The sequence below is a fragment of the Camelina sativa genome, chromosome 13 (assembly GCF_030686135.1).
Source record: "Camelina sativa cultivar CO46 ecotype springtype chromosome 13, ASM3068613v1".
Taxonomy (NCBI): domain Eukaryota; kingdom Viridiplantae; phylum Streptophyta; class Magnoliopsida; order Brassicales; family Brassicaceae; genus Camelina; species Camelina sativa.
The window spans coordinates 1632445-1651436 of record NC_141892.1 but is presented as its reverse complement, the minus strand read 5'-3'; the positions used below and the strand labels follow the sequence as shown (position 1 = coordinate 1651436).

Sequence of the window (18992 nt, the reverse complement as noted above, 5' to 3'; positions counted from 1 at the left end):
GCTCCAGTAGTCGGAGCAACCCAAATATCTGTCGTCAGTGACAATCTCTGCTTGTTCTGTCCTAAAATCTTCTTCATAGCTGCTTTCTTTGTGACATACATCTCATATATGTCTCTTGTGGCTGTTCTCCGAGAATGAGGCTTATACAACTGAACCTTAGAGCAGAAATGTCGAAAAGCTAAACTCTCTACAAAAGACAATGGTAGTTCCCCTATAACCAACATCTCATTAACAGCCTCTCTAAAGATTGATTCAGAAACCTTACTAACAATTAAACTGCCACCACCACTATCAGGAGTAAACACAGTTTGAGTTTTGTCTTGATTAGCACTCGGCCATACCTTGTATGCTTTGCAGGTTTTTTTTATATGACTCTTCAGAGTGGAGGTTCCAGACTTGGTTGGACAAGCCATTTCTTTCTTACAGTAATTGCAGTTGCACTTGTCCGGATTTGTTGCATGTCTGGTGAAGTGTTCCCAAACCCTAGATCTTGTCTTCTTTATTAACTTAGAACCACTACCCTCAGTTTTGTTATCTTTCCCCTTTCTTGTCTTTCTAGAGATGGGCGTTTGAACATCATCATCATCATCTGTTACATCTATCATCAGATCATCATTGTTTGCTGGATTATCACAAGAAGCCATCTGCATCAACATGAAAATCACTGACATTAATACGTGGAACTAGAAAAGTAGAAGTTTTAAATAAAACAGTCACAACTCACAAGGCACAAAGCGTTAAGTTAGAACTACAAGTCTAAAATAGTACAAGTTATAAGACAAAATGAAAATCAGAGATTCAGAGACATTAATCTGTAGAATTGGAAGTCTAGAACAGCAAAGCAAAGTTTAAAAGAAAACACAGTCACAAGACAGAAAGATTTTGTGTCACAAAGTCACAAACTAATGAATCAAAGTCTCCACATTTGAGTATTTGATTTTGATTTTTGAGTTTTGAAAACAAAATGAGGAAAGATCGAGAATCAAACAAGTTAGACACTTAGACTACTACAACATCTAATTCTAATATGAGACAAAACCATACATAATTACAGATTACAAAATCCAATACCCAGAAATCCAACATCTAATTCTAACATGATTCATAACCCAAACATCGATATATAAAACTCGATTAAGACTAAAGTCATCATTCATTGATTAGATTTGGTTTGAATCAAAAATAGAAAATGAAACACAATAAGAGACGGTGGTGGTGGAATTTACCTCTGATTGGTTTGTTGACAAGGCGGAAGGTGGAGAAGTGACCACCGAAGATTGAATGGTTTGAGTAAGGGTTTCCAGGTTTGCATTTGATAATATATTGACCATAGACAATTAGAATTAAAGAAAGGCAACAAAAACTTCGATAATCGAGACTAGAAGGAAACTCAATCGACAATCCTGCCTAACCCTAATTGCTCATATACATCGGTGCCGCCCAAGTTTAATAGCCGTATAGATCGAGTATGTTTAACGTTTCGGGTTTTCGGGTTACCCTATCGGGTATCGGATAAAAACCGAAACCGAACCATAACCACGGGTACACATATATAGGAACCAATGGTATAAAACGCATAAAACCGAACCTACCCGAAACCGGGTTTTTCGGGTCGGTTTAGGTTCGGGTGCTCGGGTCCGGTTTTTTTGCCCAAGGCTAGTTAAGGACATGCTGTAAATTAATTGTTCTTTAAATTATGTTACTGAAAAATTAACATTGATTACCAGAAAGAAGAAGAAAAAAAAATGTTACTAAAAATTGTTCAATTCTTCTCTGCTATTGCTTGTTTTCAATGTAGACTGTCATTGTTTGTGTATTGTACAAACACGCACGACCCTAAAACATTTAAGCCCAATACAAGTCGTCCTTTCCCAAAAGTTAAAAACCCAAATTTAAAACGTACATGCCAAAGCCTACTAGAAAGACTCTTTGCCTCATCAGTCATCAAGAACAAGAGACGACGAAATAATACACAAGAAATATTGCTTTATTTTTTCTCTACGAAGTCAATTAGATATGCTGTGTTCAGGGTTTGCCCGGAGCTGAAGCTCGTAAAACAAGAGCTTTAGGCAGCAATATTTATTAACGGTTTTTGGGGCATCACTTTTGTAAATGTTTAATGGTGCAGTGGTAAATTTTTAGCATTTTTAGCATTTTTATTTTTCTGGTGTTTTTTTAGTTGGCCAATTTTTTTTTTCTTTAGGCATATAAAAAATTTGGGCCGGCCCTGGCTGTGTTTGCATCTGAATTTGGATTACGATTGTGTTTGAGTAGACGTTGAGAATACTGGACAACGTTTTATTTGTTTATAAGTTTGGTTCAAGTCACTTATGTAAAAAAAAAAGTGTTGTTACAATCGTAATAAACCAAATACCAAAGATTTAAGGGTATCGAGGTTTACACAAAATAACACAAAAACTGCTGGTATTAAATAACTAAGGAGAAAACTAAAGAACACGCACGCTCCTGATTAGGCCCTAGAACACTTGGTCTGTGAAAGAATCTGATTGTTCAAGAACTTGGACATGAATCTATAACCCTTTTGAGTCAAGTGCACTCCGTCCCAACTTATAAACTTGTTTGGATTCTGACACACCGGCACTCCCGCTGCTCCGCATGGTCTCTTTCCGTCGTAGTTGTAAGCTCCACCGATCCCGCAACACGATTTCAAAGCCATACTCTTGTCGAATCCTTCACTACGTAGAACGTATTGAAACGCGTTGTAGTAATCTCCGTAGACGATAGCCACATTGGGAAACTCTTTTCTCAAAGAAGCTATAGCTTCTTGGAGTTGGTTATTGTGATCCATGGCGAATTCGTTGAGATGCTTCAGGCAACCTTTGTCGTCGTAAGCTTTTGGATCCTTCACTGGAAAAGACGTCAAATAAATCGGAAAACATCCCACCGGAAAGTTTCCTGGGACGACCACGTTAACCGCACCCGCTCGGATCACCTCTCTAGCTGCGGCTGTGATGGCTCCAACCACATGTGGTATGTAGCTTCTAATCTCTTCCATGGGTTTGCCTTGGAAGAACCCGTAGTTGTAGTCGTTGCCTCCTATCTCACCCATCATGAAAAGCGACTGTTTCAAGCAATCCGAAGAAGGGCCTTGACACGTGGAACTTAGATGAGTCTTGAACCAAGCGAGCTGTGTGGAGAGAGGAGTGTTTGTTGCCGGAACGTGGAGGTTTCTCGCGGCGAAGAAGGAGCTGTTGAGTGCTGTGCTTCCCGAGACGGCGAAGTTAACACCGTTCTTAAAAGACGAAGACGTTGTGTTTCCGTTGAGGTAAGGGTTTAGGAATGGAAGATCAAGCCTGCGTGCCAAGTAATCGATCATTAGCAGTCCGTTGGAGAGACGACCGGTGGCTTGGTGGAAGTATGTTTGACCGTATGGGTAGTTTGCAGCGTGAGATCTGGCTCCGACAGGACCGGTACGAATTAGGTTTCCGGTGTCGGCGATGGAGTCACCGAATTGGTAGATGGAATTGAACGGACATTGATCTGTGGCGTGAACAAGGGACACGAAGAGTAGAAGCACCAGAAGCGATAATGTTTTTGTCGTAGACATTAAGCTAGAGAAGGATGAGAGATTTGTTGCTTTAAGTTATGACTTATGATTAGTTACGTTTGTGTATTGTGATTTGTTGCTTAGGTGTGCGTGTATATATATAGAGTGAGGCATTCCTTTTTCCGGTCGGATTTGTTTTTTGAGTCGTCTTTAAATTTTCCTCTTTCTTTTGGGTACAAATTTCCTAATCTTATTCTGTGAAGCTTATTCAATTATGAATTAAATCAGATAATCCTTATCGATTCCACCACACCAGTTTCTAACAAAGATATGAACGAAAAAAAAGGCTAAGGTTACATTCTACAATAAACACAACAACCAAAGTGAAATTATATATTAAGAAAGGGCTATGGATTCATAATTTTGAAACTCCCATTAATTTAATTGGGGAACTACTAACTTGCCCTACAAGTAACACTACTGTTCTACAAATCCCACCCGTCTTTTCTCCCACCAAATTCCCATCTTCGATCAGCCAAACTTCCATACAAATCGGAGAATCGCCGGAGACACTTGCTTCTCTTTTTGTAATGTTGGTTCGTGTTTCCACTAATAGCTACACCTGAAAATTTCGAAGTGTCAATTGTTGTCAAAGACGGTCTCACATACTCCACAGCTTTTCCTGATCCCCTTGCATTCGCGTACAAGAAATTGAGCAAAATGTCTTCACAATTAAACTGCTCGTCTACAAATTCCCGACCGAGTTTCGCTTTCTCCGATTGATACATATCAAAGGCAAAGCGAACGTCCATAAACGCTGCTCCGGTGAGAATCATATTGTATCCTTTATGACTTCTCGCAAACTTCTCTGCGCTATAAGTCATGGTTTGATCAACAAAACGCGGGTAGAATCCCACCAGTCTCTCCGGATGCTCCCGCCAAACTCTAAACCCTTTTTCGATGTCATCACAAGGCATCATTATATCGTCGTCAAGCTCAAGAACCGCTCGGGTTTTAATCAGCGGATCGATCTCGAACCTGTTGTTCAGAGAATTCTGCTTCTGGACTCGGATTCTGACTGGCACGGCAGAGTCTAGCTCTGACAGTTTAGGAGGTGGTCCTTTGTTCCATATGACAACTATTTCTTTGACAGAAGGACAACGAGAGTAACGCTTAACGTACATTTTCAGATTCCAGAGACGAGCATCGTAAGTCATAGTTGCTAGCGTGAACTGAGACAAGTGACCTTTGAATGGGTAAGGCTCAACGGCTCCGCTCCCACCGTATATGTATCTGATGCCTACACATGTGAGGAAAAGTCCTACAAGGACTATGACACCGAGAGTAAATTTTCCCATGGAGGAATTAGGCTTCACGAATCCTCTGAGAAAAGGTGGTACTCGGTTCAAGCGAGAACAAATCCGCCTTAACTTTTCTGAGAACAAACCCGCGGTTTCCAGATTCAGGAGTGCATCGGTTCTTTTGCCCGCATAGTAGTTCATGCACCAGGTAGATGGAACAATGCAGTTCACAACCCCAAGCAAAAAACCAAGTAATAGAACCACGGAAATAGCAGCTGCAAGAGAGGCATAACCGAGAATAACCCGATGAAACAGATCGCCTGAAGTTACACGGTCACCATCAACAAGACCAATGAATTCACCAGAACTTAGCTGTTTCACATCGAAATGATGCTGCCTAACTCCGTTCCAAGAATTTTTACCTTTATCCGACGCTTCCAAAGAGAAAGGGACTTCAACTTCTCTGTACTCTTCCTTGGAAATAACCTCAACCTTGAAAATGCGTATCCTTTTGCCGTAGTTTTCACCACAATCTTGACCAATACGATAGAGATTACCGTCGTGTAAAAACGCTCTGCCTCCATTTCTTGCACCAACACTTCTTTTACCATTATAGATAGGATTCATCTTGTGTGGTTTCCATGTGCCAAGAGGAGAGTTGCTGTACCAAATTTCCAATTGTCCATTCTTCTTTGTCCCAAAGCTACTGTGATCTGATCCAAACAGCCAATAGATTCCTTCGTGATGGATTATAGTCGAATCAACAAGCGGCTTTTTCATGATAACTTTCTCCAGCTTCCAACTCAAGGGAAAGTTCACAGCACGGTATAGATTAAGCTGTCCTAGCTCGTTACTCTCCGGCATCATGTATATCTTTTGAACCAAAAAAAAAAAAAAAGGTAAGCTAAAATTTCAAGATACACGAATGATCTAAAACAGCCCCATGTAGTTGAATATCTCTTACTTCTCCGTTGTAATTGAAGACGAATGGAAAAGACAAGTGCCAAGCCTCATCCAATGCTATACCAAGAGTTTCCCAAGTAGCTCCTTTATCAATACTTTTTGCGACTCCTATATCCCCTTGCATTGTAATGGGGTTTTTAGTTTCGAAGAAGAGGTATAGAGTATCACCCTGTTTGAACCCACATTCACCCAAAATCAGACTCACAAGAAAATAAAAATTATGTAGTTCCTCTGCTTTATGATCAATTGAAGAAACAAAAGGGTTCAAGGATCAGGATTATATATACAAAGGGTACCTGTACATAAAGAAAAGGGTCAGCTACAAAGTTGCTTGGAAGACCAGAATTGGTGAGGGAGGCACATGTTAAAACTGGATTAGACACAGGCCATGCTCCACTCCCGTTCCTCCATACATTGATCTGTTTTTTTTTAAATCACCCAAACTCATCAGAAACACAATGTCGTAAAATCCCTAAAAAAAATTATGAACCCTAGATGGAAACTATTACCTGTGACCTAAGGCAAAAAAACAAAAACAAAAAATTGAGAAAACAAAAATTAGAGAAACTTACGGATTCGATTGGTTTGAGAGAGAAGGGAGAATCACCATAGAAAACACCAATGGACCATGAACCTTCATTATCCTCTGTGCAACCTAGCGAAGACGACGATACATGATCCGTACGGCCGATATGCGGAGAAAATACGAACCACGCGTACGTCACGGCAACCAAAGCGTAAAACCCAAAACAGGAAGCGAAGAACAGGAAACGCCTCCCGGAGCTTCGATATCTGTAACGGTGGTGATGCTTGTTGTGACCCGAAGCAGCAGCAGCAGCAACGTTCTCCGCCGTCTCTTCCATTATCGGAAAAACGATTTTATTATCTTCCTCCTCCTCCTCGGCGGCTTAGCCGTGTAAATATCGCCGTAGAGATTTTATTTTTATTTCTTTTTTTCTCTCTGTTTTTCGATTTTTTTTTGGTATTTATGAATTCAAAATTTAGTAATTAAATTCCTTAATTACAAATATCTATTCCCATTTAAGGTTTACAGAAAGAGAGATCTCTCTTCTCTCATCATCTCTCTCGCTGCGGTGCAGAGGAAACTATAAAAGGTGACGAGTGTGTGTGTTAATGCAGAAGCGAAAACGTTACTTGGCATGTTTGTTGAATTTACCAAAACACCCCTTTTGGTTTGCTTTTTTTTGTAGTGACACGTGTAAACCTACCGCTACACGCGTGGAAACCAGAACCGGCCGCTTCGGGTTTTCGTCAGTATTTTGTCCGGTTTAATTTCTCCAATAATGAGATAATTACAAATAAGTTTACATTGGATACTATGAGATATGCATTTAATTTTAACGCTTTAATTTTAATCAGTCTTGGAATTAAGATTAAGATTTTATGTGATCTGTGGTGAATGACTCAGATTAAGGTCAATTTCCTTTGAAAGAAGATATTGAATTCATCTTTTTGGCAAAATATATTTGCTTTTACTGTCTTCGTGTCTTAATAATTGAAATCAGATCTACCCGATATTGATCTATTTACGGAAACAATTTGAATCATGGATCAATTATTAGGTAACAACAAAATAGTTTTCAAAGACAGATTTTTCTTTCTCATCATAAAATGCATTCATTGATTTGGAACATTGCATTTTAGATTTCAATATTTCATGCACAGTACTGTATATAGAAAAAAGTTTCCTAAAATTTTGTACCGTATGTGTGTTTGAATTTGAAAGAAATTTTCCTTTATTGTTTTTTTTTTTTTTCATTGAGAACTACCAAAACATATCGTAAATCGTCAACAATGCATCAATGCTAATTAACCTCTCGTGAGTCACAAAGTCGCAATAGTTGTTGTTAGGTATCTTTTTCTTGATTCGGGATACATTACATTGATATCATCATCATCATCACTATAGTATTTCTTAAAAAAGGAAATCTCAATACCCCATTTTTTTCTAGAAAATTCACACCATGGTTCATTTTTGTTTTCTATGTACCGAACACTCCTAACCCAAAAATCAGATTAGCTATGATTTATGAATCTTAAGTTGAATTGTAATGTAAATGGCAGAGGTAAAATCTATACAACTTGTAGCATAACTGTGGTCTGTGGCAACATTTGTAGGTCGTCTCGTCGACGTAGGTTTATATATGAGGGGATTAATCTAATTAATATTCGAAACATAAATAAGCAGCTAAAATAGTAGCCAGAGGAACCGAAACGTTGTCGTCTACTTGATCGGTGATGGGTAGAGACTCGACCACCGTGGCGACCATTGAGACTATTGCGACTCTCTGGAAGGTCGTTTCCCAGTTCATGTTAAGGTACCCAAGACTCGAGTAATAGTAAAGTAATCTGCAAATTACAAAAGTAGTTGCAAAAAAGGCCATCTCAGTTCTTTTAAGAGTTGTTCATTATCATGAAGGAGACATTTTGGTGGTTGTGTTTTTACCCGATAGAGATGAAGAAGCCGAAGATGAACATAGAGATGCTTCCTGCCCAGCTTTTTCTTGGGTTGTAAGGTATCTTTGCTGACCCAAACTTACGTCCCATAATATCAGCTATTCCTATAATTAAATACGTTTTGATCATGTTTGCACTTAGACACTTTCTCTAGAGCGGCTATTAGATTCCAATGTGTAGCCCAAAATATGGGATTAACAGGTAAGAAAAAGTTACCATCGCCACCGCACATCATTGCCAACGAGATCATACCGATAGGAGACTCTCTCCAGAAAACTGCAGACATAAGAAGTGCTAGAACGTAGAATAAAGGACCTTCAAGCAACTCTCTGTGTTGGTTTGAAAACAAAAGTCATCAGCAGGATTGTTGTAAAATCAAGAAGAGCTGGAGAAATAAAATATCAGAGCTACACAAAAACATACTCTGGTCTCCCTTCTCTTGTGACTGATTTGATTAGCGTAGAATTGGGGGAAACGGATAGTCCGTTAATAACAAGCCTTAAGCCATTCACTAACGGAACAAAAGCAGCAAAGTATCGAGCCTCGCTCGATCCGCTAAACTTAAAGATGAAGAAATAAGAAATCAAAATGCTGCGAGTTTTATAGGTTTTAGAGATATACTAACACATGGAGAAGTTAAAGCAATACCTGAAGATTGGCCACGCCAGTACAAAAAGCAGACCTGACAGTATATGCACAAGCTTTCTGCTCAACCTCTGCTCACACCAAAAGCAATTTTAAGACAAAGTGAATAGAGAGAATCAAAGTAATTGTTTCCTTCTTATTCTTACTTCTTAACACAAAGCAACATCAAATTATCAATTTAGAGTATATGGATCTAGCAAGTGACATTGAACGGTATATGCTATTTTTTAGGGGTAAGCGATTACGGATAAGAGGTTTTATAAAAAGTGGTAACACATAAACCGGTAAGAATTTTGTACCACTTTGCTTTTGTCCACTTCAGCTACCACTACTGTAGTGATTGGTCATAATAAGAGTGGTACCAACTCTTTTACTTTTACAAATCCAATACTAAAAGCCTAATTCACAAAAAAAAAAAAAAAAAATATAGGCTCGTTCCTGTTTCTAATTAGTAGTAGTACTGCAAAAACTCGACTTGAGAAAATTCAAACAATAGGCAGTAGCAGCAGTGATATATAGTGGTGAATTCGAATAACTCGATCGGAATTGTAATCTGGCGAAATTGTGTGTGTATAATTAAAATGATTATTAATTAAGAGACCTGTTGAATGACGTTTCGCTTGGTGAGACTCTCGAAGCTTAAGACGAGCGCGTAGGCTCCACCGAGCACTGCCACGGTGGCTGCGACGTCATGCAACAGCGAATTCGTCGCAACTGCGGAAGAGATCAGAGAATGACGAGCACGTAACTGACTAGCCGACCCCATTCCGGTCAAGCCGATGAAACAAGGAGAAGAAATCAAGAAGTTCGGCGAACAGAACCGGTGCGTCGTCAAAGCGTTGTTCCCGAACCTAGACCTCGGGCACAAATGAGGTTGGTTAATCGGAGATAGAGGTAAGGTTGCTGCCATGGACTGAGGGAGTTGAGCCCCGAGGGTTGAGGTTATTAAGGAGGAGGAAGAAGAAGAGAATCTTGTGAAGGGAATAAAAGATAAGACATAGTATGATGATTTTTTGTTTGGGTGTTAGTTAAGAAGACAACGTAATCTGTCAGGTGTCGCTTTCTCATTGATCGATACGAATGCAAAAATCTGACTCACATTGGGACAGTTGGTTCAGTTTTGTACTAACCTAGTGGTGGGAAATGACCAATGAGCATGGCCTATTCCGGTAAGTGTTTTTTACTGTTTTACGTTTCGTACTTGTATTTTTTTTGGGGCTTTTATATATTGTTAAATCCGACACTAGTTATTACTGTGTATTTCTCTGAAATTTACAGAATAAAGTATATCTTGAAAGGGAAATATATCATAAAATTAAAAAGATTTGGGGGATATTGTCCTTTACTTCTTTCCTTTTCAAACAAGTGAAATTAACAAGAAGACACAAACAAGATACCGTAATGAAGAATACAATGCATAAAATCTCAATGGTAAAGTATTGTAATTAGTGATCGTATGCCAATACACACATGTGACATGTATATGTGGATGTCAATATAAAAAGTACGACCTGACATTTTTCTCAATAGTTGCACGGATGAAGATAAAAATCTAAGAAGAGGAAAAGAAAAGTAGTACAAAATCATGTGATTATCTAATTAAGAGCTATATAATTTATGGATGGACCCTCAAAACTTTAAACGATTGACACATATTGTACAATATTATGGAAAACGAAAGGGTGTGTCGTCGTGTGGATGAGGATGTGTTGTTCGTAACAGCTTGTGATTCTTTGATGAAAAGACATGGGTTCATCAATATATCTACGTCTAATCGATTCAAATTTGTCATGGTCTACGCATGTTACGTTTTAGGTTTCTTTTCTTTCTCTAGTGTTATGGTATTATTTCTTCCTACATTCTAAATTTGGAGAAAATTGGATGTAAACCATATTTATATGTAGGATGCAGCATTGAATTAAAAGTAACCTACAAAAAAAAAAAAAAAAAAAGTCCCGCTGCATTTAATTCACTTGCAAAGTGCTTTTATTTACTCTATACATTGGTTGTACTATACTCTATAATTGCTCCTTTCTTAACTAATAGTAGTAGTAATTTAGTAATAGTATTCTCATTTAATTTTGATTGTTTTGTAATCAACGGACACGTTAGAAGATTCAATGCTTCAAACCATATATTAATACTCGTTTTTATCATATACTCGTTTTTACCAAGCAACAGCCACAAGAAATTATTGTGATAAAAAACAATCGTATAAACTAGCTAGTATAAGATATAAATGAAAAACAATCGTATAATTAAACTAGGATAAGAAATAAATGTCAAAAAAAAACTAATAATTAATTCATGTAAAAATCCTAAAACATCATCTACTGTAATACATAGGGAATATACGATATAGGGAGTATAAGATATGAACATTTTGCATCGGTTTATCCGACTCTTATTAAATCACTACTTAACTTGAATGATTACCTAGAATAAAGATAATGTAAATCATTCATTTTGATAAAAAGTTCCTAACGAATAAAAAGTACAAAAACCTGATAATCTATGGGTTACACACAGCTTACAGAATTCGTTTTGGGTGATTATCTTTTTTTTTTTTTGTTGTTGTTGTAAATCTATCATCTAAAAAAGGTTCTTAAACCTACCTAGTAAAGATGCTTTATAAAAACAGTAGTAGTCATGTTGTTTACACTCATTATCATTAGCAGTAGTACCATTTATTTCCATAACTTAAAATAAAGCAAAAAAAAGATAATTAGATAGAGAGAGAGAGATTTACGAAAGAAAAAAGATACTAGAAGAGATTTCATTATCACTAATAGTGACAATTACTTACTGCTCATGAAAAAAGCAAGTTGGACTTGTTGTGTGTGTATGTAATAAAAACGCGTTTAAAAAAATCTCATCTTTTGACGATACGATTGTTGTCACCGTCCTAACTTAATTACAATTAAAAATTAAAAATTAAAAATTAAAATTTTTGGTTCAATCTCTCTCTCTCTTTCACATTCACTGATTCACACCACCACCACTGTCTCCGCTTAACAGATTCGCAAAACTCAAAAATCAAAAAGTACACAAAAAGAATTCTCAATCTGAATCTCTCTCTCTCTCTCATGGTGAAGTTGTGTGGCACCTGAAACAGAGAGAGAAGCTTCTTTCTTCTTCTTCTTCTTCTTCTTCTTCAGCAGTGTTGCGAAACAAACCCAGTGAAGCTGCTTCTTTCTCCATGGGGAGAAACTCTCTCGCGCTCGAGATCGATGACAATGGCGGCGCCGGGAGAGACGATAATCACAACCTCTCCGGAAACGGAGACTTATCTTTTCATTCCGTTCGAGATCGACTCCGTCTTAAGCGGAATTCAAGCGACAGGCGAGATCGATCTCACTCTGGTTTGGATCGGCCTTCCTTGCGTAACCGACCTCATCACATTGGCCGATCGTTGAATCGCAAGGGTTTGATTTCGTTGCTTAAGCCTCGCGGCACCTGTTTGCTCTACTTTCTCGTCGCCTTCACGGTTTGTGCGTTCGTTATGTCTTCGCTCTTGCTTCAGAATTCGATTACTTGGCAAGGGAATGTTAAGGGAGGGCTGGTGGGTAGTCGAATTGGATTGGGGACTACGCTGAAGTATGTTCCTGTTGGTATTGCTAGGACGTTGATTGAAGGGGGAGGGCTTGATCCCTTGCGTTCCGCTGTTAGGTTCGGTGTTCGTCCCCCAAGGCTTGCTCTCGTGAGTTCTTTTCTTATATATACCTTTTTGAATTTATAACCCTATTTTCTTAAGTGCTGCGATTGTTAGATCCACTTGAGTTACTTGTAGACTAGTGTTCACCACTATTAGACAGATCCCGGTGGCGCCTCTTACAGCTTTATGATACATGTTTCTATCTTTAGCACTTAGGGTTCCGGAGTTTTGATTGTGGAAACGCGCTACATTGTTCATTATGTTTTAATAGAGGAGCCTTCCAAGTAGTGCTGATTCAGACTTTAGGAAAGGTTTTTGTTTTGGAAAAGCGGCTTGGCCAAGATTCCCTGGGAAAGAGATTTTCTTTTAGAAAATTTGATGTGGACCCTCTGGTTTATGTTCTTTTCTCATCTTAGCTAAAGTAGATTACCACCAGCAAGATTGAATTAGTCAGTAGGACTTTATGGGATCAAGATCTAAATTTTTGTGTTTGAGTCTGAGCCAATGGAAGAACTAATATAGTATTTTAGCAATCCTACACGTCCTGACTAGACATATACAGGCTCATGGGAAAGTGCCATGTGCTTCTGTTAGATGCTGCACCTTGGGGTATTGGTATGGAATTGAAGCTAAATTACGTTGTAGTAGCGTTAAGGAGTCTGCTCGCATATTATTCTTGAACTTGAAAGTGGTTATTTTGCAATTACTTGCATGGTTAATTAGTCGTTTCAGTCTAATAGGAGTCATGTCTACATTAGCTTTGAAAATTTACCGTTGTTATGTATATCAACCCTGTTTTATTCTCTCTGATCGATCGCATATTATCCTTTCTGTCTCTGTCTCCATGCACTTTCAGTTTATTCATCTGTTGTATATATATTATGAACGACAGGTACTAGGGAATATGAAGAAAGATCCCCGAACACTAATGTTGGTCACAGTTATGAAGAATCTTCAAAAACTGGGTTATGTGTTTAAGGTGAAACTTTATGGCATTTTATGCTTGCAGCTCTAGCATTCATGTTGAAGCTTTTTTTATCCTCTCTTAATTATGCTTAAAGCAGAATGGATTCTCTAATTTGTTAATCGACCACAAATATGCAGTGAAGTGTGGATACAAGCTTATATGTGTCTTATTTCCCGCATCTCTTAGAAAAGCTTGTGACCTTAAAAGTTGTCAGGTTTTTGCCGTAGAGAATGGTGAAGCACGCTCATTGTGGGAACAGCTAGCTGGCCATGTCAAAGTTTTGGTTTCAGGGCAGTTGGGGCACACTGATTGGACAATGTATGTGTCCTAGAAACTCTTTGAAAACTTTCTTATTGTTTTCCTGGCCAGATTTTCAAATGAGATTATTTGGCAAATGATTCTCGGTTGCTTTATTAAAGATTTTTTGTTTCTCCCACTCCACCTAGATAAATTTACAGTGATTCATCTTCTGCAGCTTTGAAGGAGTTATTGCTGATTCGCTTGAAGCAAAAGAAGCCATTTCAAGGTGGGTAAATTAAGTTTAATTAGCAGCCTGCTATCAGAGTGACTTTTTGTATTGCGTACTTATACTGGTTGTTGCTGCCTAAGATGTGAAAAAGTAACAAGCTGTTGGGCTTCTCAGAATGTTGCAAGTTACTTCTGTAGTTAAGATTCTAGGATGATAAAATTATATATATATGCAGCCTTATGCAGGAGCCATTTCGTTCTGTACCACTTGTATGGATAGTTCATGAAGATATTCTTGCAAATCGGCTGCCTGTTTACCAAAGGATGGGCCAGAATTCTCTTATCTCCCACTGGAGAAGTGCTTTTGCGAGAGCAGATGTGGTTGTCTTTCCACAGTTTACCCTGCCGGTAGATTCCTGTCCGCAATAAGCTTACATTAGTGTACAAAAGTGTGGGTTTTGTGTTCGACTAAGTTCTTATTATTATTTGTTCAGATGTTGCATAGCGTTCTTGATGATGGGAACTTCGTTGTGATTCCAGAATCTGTAGTTGATGTTTGGGCTGGGGAAAGCTACAGTGAAATCCATACAAAACAAAAACTAAGGGATATTAACGAATTTGGCAAGGATGACCTGATCATCTTAGTGCTTGGGAGTTCCTTCTTTTATGATGAGTTTTCTTGGGATAATGCCGTGGCAATGCACATGTTGGGACCACTTTTAACACGATACGGGAGGAGAAAAGATACCAGCGGTTCCTTTAAGTTTGTTTTTCTATATGGTAACTCTACCAACGGACAGAGTGATGCTGTACAGGTAAGAAATATTTTGGTAGTATTTAATCATATCTTGTCCTTCCTAGATGATTAGGAACTATAGTTTCCGTAATCAGTGCAATCCACAGATGCTCATTGGTCTTGTGCTACTAAAAACACATTATTATTTTTCAGGGAAAGAATATCCTCAGACAATTTGATTCGTCTGTATGTGACTAGTATTGGTTGAGATTGTATACGAAGACATAATTTTGTGTTAATACATGAATGCAGGAGGTTGCGTCGAGGCTTGGATTGACCGAAGGCACTGTTCGGCATTTTGGTTTGGACGAGGATGTGAATAAAGTTCTACTGATGGCTGATATTCTTGTTTATGCTTCGTCCCAAGAGGAACAAAATTTTCCTCCATTAATTGTGCGAGCTATGAGCTTTGGCATCCCAATCATAACACCTGACTTTCCTGTCATGAAAAAATATGTGAGTACACTGAAGTTAATAGTTTCCAGATCAGACAATGCCAGACACGTTGTTTGCTTATTTGCGGACCTTTAAATGCAGATGGCTGATGAAGTTCATGGAATATTTTTTCGAAGAAATGATCCTGATGCATTGTTGAAGGCTTTTTCACCCTTGATATCAGATGGAAGGCTCTCTAAATTTGCTCAAACAATTGCTTCTTCAGGGAGACTCTTAACTAAGAACTTGATGGCAACAGAATGCATAACTGGTTATGCTCGGCTTTTGGAGAACATACTCCATTTTCCATCTGATACTTACTTGCCAGGTTCTATTTCTCAACATCAAGTGACAGCATGGGAGTGGAGTCTCTTCAGGAGCGAAATAGAGCAGCCAGAAAGCTTCATCCAGGACTCCGCTTATGCTTCCATTGGAAAATCCGGAATTATTTTCCAAGTCGAAGAGAAGTTCATGGGTGTTATTGAGTCAACAAACCCTCTTGACAATAATACCCTATTTGTTTCCGATGAGCTTCCTTCCAAATTAGTCTGGGATGTTCTTGAAGAGATCGAGGGAGCTGAAGAGTACGAAAAAGTAGAATCTGAGGAGGTATCAAATTTTGCTGCCATCAGACATATTTCTAGGTTCTCCCTAGACATTATTCTGTGAGTCTGGTTGTGCTGCATTGGTCTGTTATATTGAATTATTTCTTCTTTATCTGATATGTAGCTAGAGGACAGAATGGAAAGAGATGTTGAGGATTGGGAGGAGATATACCGAAATGCTCGCAAATCGGAGAAGCTAAAATTTGAAGTGAATGAACGGGATGAAGGAGAGCTAGAACGAACTGGCCAGCCTTTATGTATTTATGAGATTTACGATGGAGCTGGGGCGTGGCCCTTTCTGCATCATGGCTCTCTGTACCGTGGTTTGAGCCTGGTAAGCTTCACTATTGGTTTCTGATTTTCAACCGACAGTTATCTAATCTGCATAAAGTACCAAGGTTAGAATTGTGCTTAATAATATTGCTGGTCTTGATTTTTGGTGATATCTTCACTTTAGTCCAGCAAAGATCGAAGGCTAAGCTCAGACGACGTAGATGCAGCAGACCGATTACCTCTACTGAATGATACCTATTATCGAGATATCCTTTGTGAAATTGGAGGAATGTTTTCTGTCGCGAATAAAGTTGATAGCATTCACATGAGACCTTGGATTGGATTTCAGTCATGGCGTGCTGCTGGTAGGAAGGTAGTTCTTTAAAAGTAGTGTTGTAGTGTGTTGATAACTAATTTACAAGGTTACAGTTTATGAGTATCACTCTGTTTGAATTATTTGAATTACAGTTTATGAGTATCACATATCCAGATTTACATAATTACATCCATTGTTCTACTGTTTGATGACACTTTTGTTGTGGAGACAGGTCTCGTTATCATCTAAAGCTGAAGAGTCTCTGGAAAACATTATAAAACAAGAAACAAAGGGGGAGATTGTTTACTTCTGGACAAGATTAGACATTGATGGTGACTTGTATGGAAGTAAAAATAAGCTCACATTCTGGTCTATGTGCGATATCCTTAACCAAGGAAACTGCAGGTACTCCTCCCCGCGTTAACTGTTACATAATGTATGCTGATAGTAGCGAGGAAAATATACAGATGCATAATTCTGAACTTACCCATATCTTTACATGACACATGCCGTACATAAACTAACCAATAATTAATGGTGAGCTCACATCGGTTTCTCGTGTTTTAAATTGATGCAGAACCACTTTTGAAGATGCATTCCGGAATATGTATGGGTTACCAGAACACATTGAAGCGCTTCCTCCCATGCCTGAAGATGGTCATCACTGGTCTTCTCTCCACAATTGGGTGATGCCAACTCCGTCTTTCCTCGAGTTTGTCATGTTCTCAAGGTAAATATTATTCCCACTTATTCTCCAAAACATCCACCATATCCCCCAAACTCACTGCCCCAGTTTTAACCGCAATCACAGGATGTTCTCGGAGTCTCTAGATGCGCTGCACAACAATACTAACGACTCCAAAAGTTGCTCATTGGCTTCATCGGTACTCGAGGTAAAAATCCCAGTTTCTTACTTGTGACTTTGTACTCCAATATTTTACAAATATCTGATTGTTATGATTCTGTTTTTTCAACAATAAGTAGAGAAAGCATTGTTACTGCCGGGTTCTGGAAATGTTGGTTAATGTCTGGGCATATCACAGCGGGAGAATAATGGTTTACATAAACCCAAGAGATGGCACGCTTGAGGAACAACATCCATTACCACAACGAAAAGGTTTAATGTGGGCTAAGTACTTTAACTTCATTTTACTGAAAAGCATGGATGAAGACTTAGCAGAAGCAGCAGATGATAAAGACCATCCAAGGGAAAGATGGCTATGGCCATTAACCGGGGAAGTACACTGGAAAGGCGTTTACGAGAGAGAACGTGAAGAAAGATACCGATTGAAAATGGACAAGAAGCGTAAAACTAAGGAGAAACTTTACGATAGGATCAAAAACGGTTACAAGCAAAAATCACTCGGAGGATAAAAGCAGAGATCTGTTCGTGTGCATACAAGTCCCGGGACAAGAGAGCTTAAAGAGCGAACGGATTAACTTGGGCTCAGTCTCGACGAGAGTTTATTCTTTTTTTGACAGGGGGAAACAAAACACATGGAGATATCGAAAGCAAAGATTCACTCTTGCCATTGTCTGGAGATTATAGGAGAGCTTAGATTTAGAATTCATTCTTCACCATCAAAGTAAAGGTTTCTTTCAAAACTCTCTTTTTTTTTTTTCCCTTCAATATTTGAACTCGGTAAGAAACAAAAGCATTCATGTTCTTAGCCACTGATTTAGGTTTTTATTTTTTTTTTATCTTTCATGGTTTTTGTATATACATTACAATTTCATTGGTTTCAGAATAAAAAAAGGCAATTTTGATGTTGATGCTGCATAATTTCATTCAACTTATTATCATCATAACTCGACCAACCTGGGTCTCTCAACCAGACCAGAGGCAGTCTTTTCAATTATTTGAGATCATATATGAAAACAAGGCAATGGAGTTTTATTTTCAAGATATGTGATATTACAATCATAAATTGCTAACAAAAAAAAAATCGCTAAAAGTTCAAGTTTCTAAGCAAGAAAATAGAAACTACAAGGTGTTACATCACTTTTTATCATAATTTTTTATAAAAATAAATAAAAATAAAATGGACTTTGGAAAAGTGAGAGAACCGTACAAACGTTGAAGATGACAAGACCCAAGACCAACAATGCCAACGACCGTCCTGAATGCAGCAGATTCACTACCTCGTGTTTGATTGTCATAGAGAATCTAGTGGGAACCCTCGACAAAAGAAAAAAAAAAATCATTACTAAAGCTCAGTACCTAACTTATCTATCTATATCTAAAACCAAAAATAAAATAAAAATCTATATATATCTCTCAATAATGTAGACAAAGGTGTTCGAAGACAGATAGATTCACATGCAAATTTTGGACTCGATCGACGCTTCAACAAACCCATTTTTGCAATCTAGTAAACATAGAGGGACCAATAATAATTAAATCCTACAAAACTTTAGAAAAGCTAAACCGTGCAAAGCTTCCCTTTCTTTCATGTCCACATCAAAACTGACCAAAAGAGCTAAACATTTATTAATCGTCAATTGGATCAATCGGAATAGTAACGTAACGACTTCGCAAAATTAAATGGTATGGGGACAAAAGGAAAGAATCAAGAAAAGTC

The 18992-nt window shown here is 38.3% G+C and overlaps 3 protein-coding genes and 1 pseudogene across 11 annotated transcripts; 1 reads left to right on the top strand and 3 right to left on the bottom strand.

Moving 5' to 3' along the window:
• Window positions 1-2284: 2284 nt before the first annotated feature.
• On the bottom strand, window positions 2285-3632 carry LOC104734462 (GDSL esterase/lipase At5g03980 pseudogene; annotated as a pseudogene). The gene has a single exon (XR_015578832.1). The product of XR_015578832.1 is annotated as a GDSL esterase/lipase At5g03980 pseudogene (transcript).
• A 151-nt stretch (window positions 3633-3783) lies between these two features.
• On the bottom strand, window positions 3784-6934 carry LOC104734461 (glucosamine inositolphosphorylceramide transferase 1-like). The gene is made up of 4 exons (XM_010454046.3): window positions 6345-6934; window positions 6069-6191; window positions 5774-5941; window positions 3784-5682 (listed from the first exon to the last, which is right to left on the bottom strand). The coding sequence occupies exons 1-4, from the start codon at window positions 6633-6635 to the stop codon at window positions 3994-3996; spliced, it is 2271 nt and encodes a 756-aa protein (XP_010452348.2). The 5' UTR covers window positions 6636-6934; the 3' UTR covers window positions 3784-3993.
• Window positions 6935-7819: 885 nt separating this feature from the next.
• On the bottom strand, window positions 7820-9987 carry LOC104734460 (phytol kinase 1, chloroplastic). The gene is made up of 6 exons (XM_010454045.2): window positions 9497-9987; window positions 8899-8966; window positions 8674-8805; window positions 8467-8579; window positions 8240-8354; window positions 7820-8142 (listed from the first exon to the last, which is right to left on the bottom strand). The coding sequence occupies exons 1-6, from the start codon at window positions 9803-9805 to the stop codon at window positions 7956-7958; spliced, it is 924 nt and encodes a 307-aa protein (XP_010452347.1). The 5' UTR covers window positions 9806-9987; the 3' UTR covers window positions 7820-7955.
• Window positions 9988-11741: 1754 nt separating this feature from the next.
• LOC104734459 (uncharacterized) lies at window positions 11742-18181 on the top strand. 8 transcript variants are annotated; one of them, XM_087481748.1, is made up of 14 exons: window positions 11742-12595; window positions 13443-13529; window positions 13732-13835; window positions 13993-14043; window positions 14222-14393; window positions 14480-14800; window positions 15034-15237; window positions 15319-15825; window positions 15946-16155; window positions 16279-16467; window positions 16643-16815; window positions 16988-17140; window positions 17222-17303; window positions 17395-18181. In XM_087481748.1, the coding sequence occupies exons 1-14, from the start codon at window positions 12095-12097 to the stop codon at window positions 17782-17784; spliced, it is 3144 nt and encodes a 1047-aa protein (XP_087337874.1). In that variant the 5' UTR covers window positions 11742-12094; the 3' UTR covers window positions 17785-18181. The 8 variants fall into 8 exon arrangements, 1 of the variants encoding a protein (XP_087337874.1); XR_015578235.1 differs by having other exon boundaries at window positions 11758-12595; window positions 15950-16155; window positions 16279-16459; XR_015578234.1 differs by having other exon boundaries at window positions 11758-12595; window positions 15950-16155.
• Window positions 18182-18992: the final 811 nt, after the last annotated feature.

Excerpts from the sequence above, each read along its gene's own strand:
- LOC104734459 (XM_087481748.1), top strand. The coding sequence starts at position 12,095 with ATGGGGAGAAACTCTCTCGCGCTCGAGATCGATGACAATGGCGGCGCC. Across the intron at positions 13,530-13,731 it reads AACTGGGTTATGTGTTTAAG|GTTTTTGCCGTAGAGAATGG; the intron begins GTGAAACTTTAT and ends AAAAGTTGTCAG. Across the intron at positions 17,141-17,221 it reads GAGTTTGTCATGTTCTCAAG|GATGTTCTCGGAGTCTCTAG; the intron begins GTAAATATTATT and ends CCGCAATCACAG.
- LOC104734460 (XM_010454045.2), bottom strand. The coding sequence starts at position 9,805 with ATGGCAGCAACCTTACCTCTATCTCCGATTAACCAACCTCATTTGTGC. Across the intron at positions 8,580-8,673 it reads ACAAGAGAAGGGAGACCAGA|AGAGTTGCTTGAAGGTCCTT; the intron begins GTATGTTTTTGT and ends AAACCAACACAG. Across the intron at positions 8,143-8,239 it reads GGCTTCTTCATCTCTATCGG|ATTACTTTACTATTACTCGA; the intron begins GTAAAAACACAA and ends TGTAATTTGCAG.
- LOC104734461 (XM_010454046.3), bottom strand. The coding sequence starts at position 6,635 with ATGGAAGAGACGGCGGAGAACGTTGCTGCTGCTGCTGCTTCGGGTCAC. Across the intron at positions 6,192-6,344 it reads CTCTCAAACCAATCGAATCC|ATCAATGTATGGAGGAACGG; the intron begins GTAAGTTTCTCT and ends AAAAAAAAACAG. Across the intron at positions 5,683-5,773 it reads TCTTCAATTACAACGGAGAA|ATATACATGATGCCGGAGAG; the intron begins GTAAGAGATATT and ends TTGGTTCAAAAG.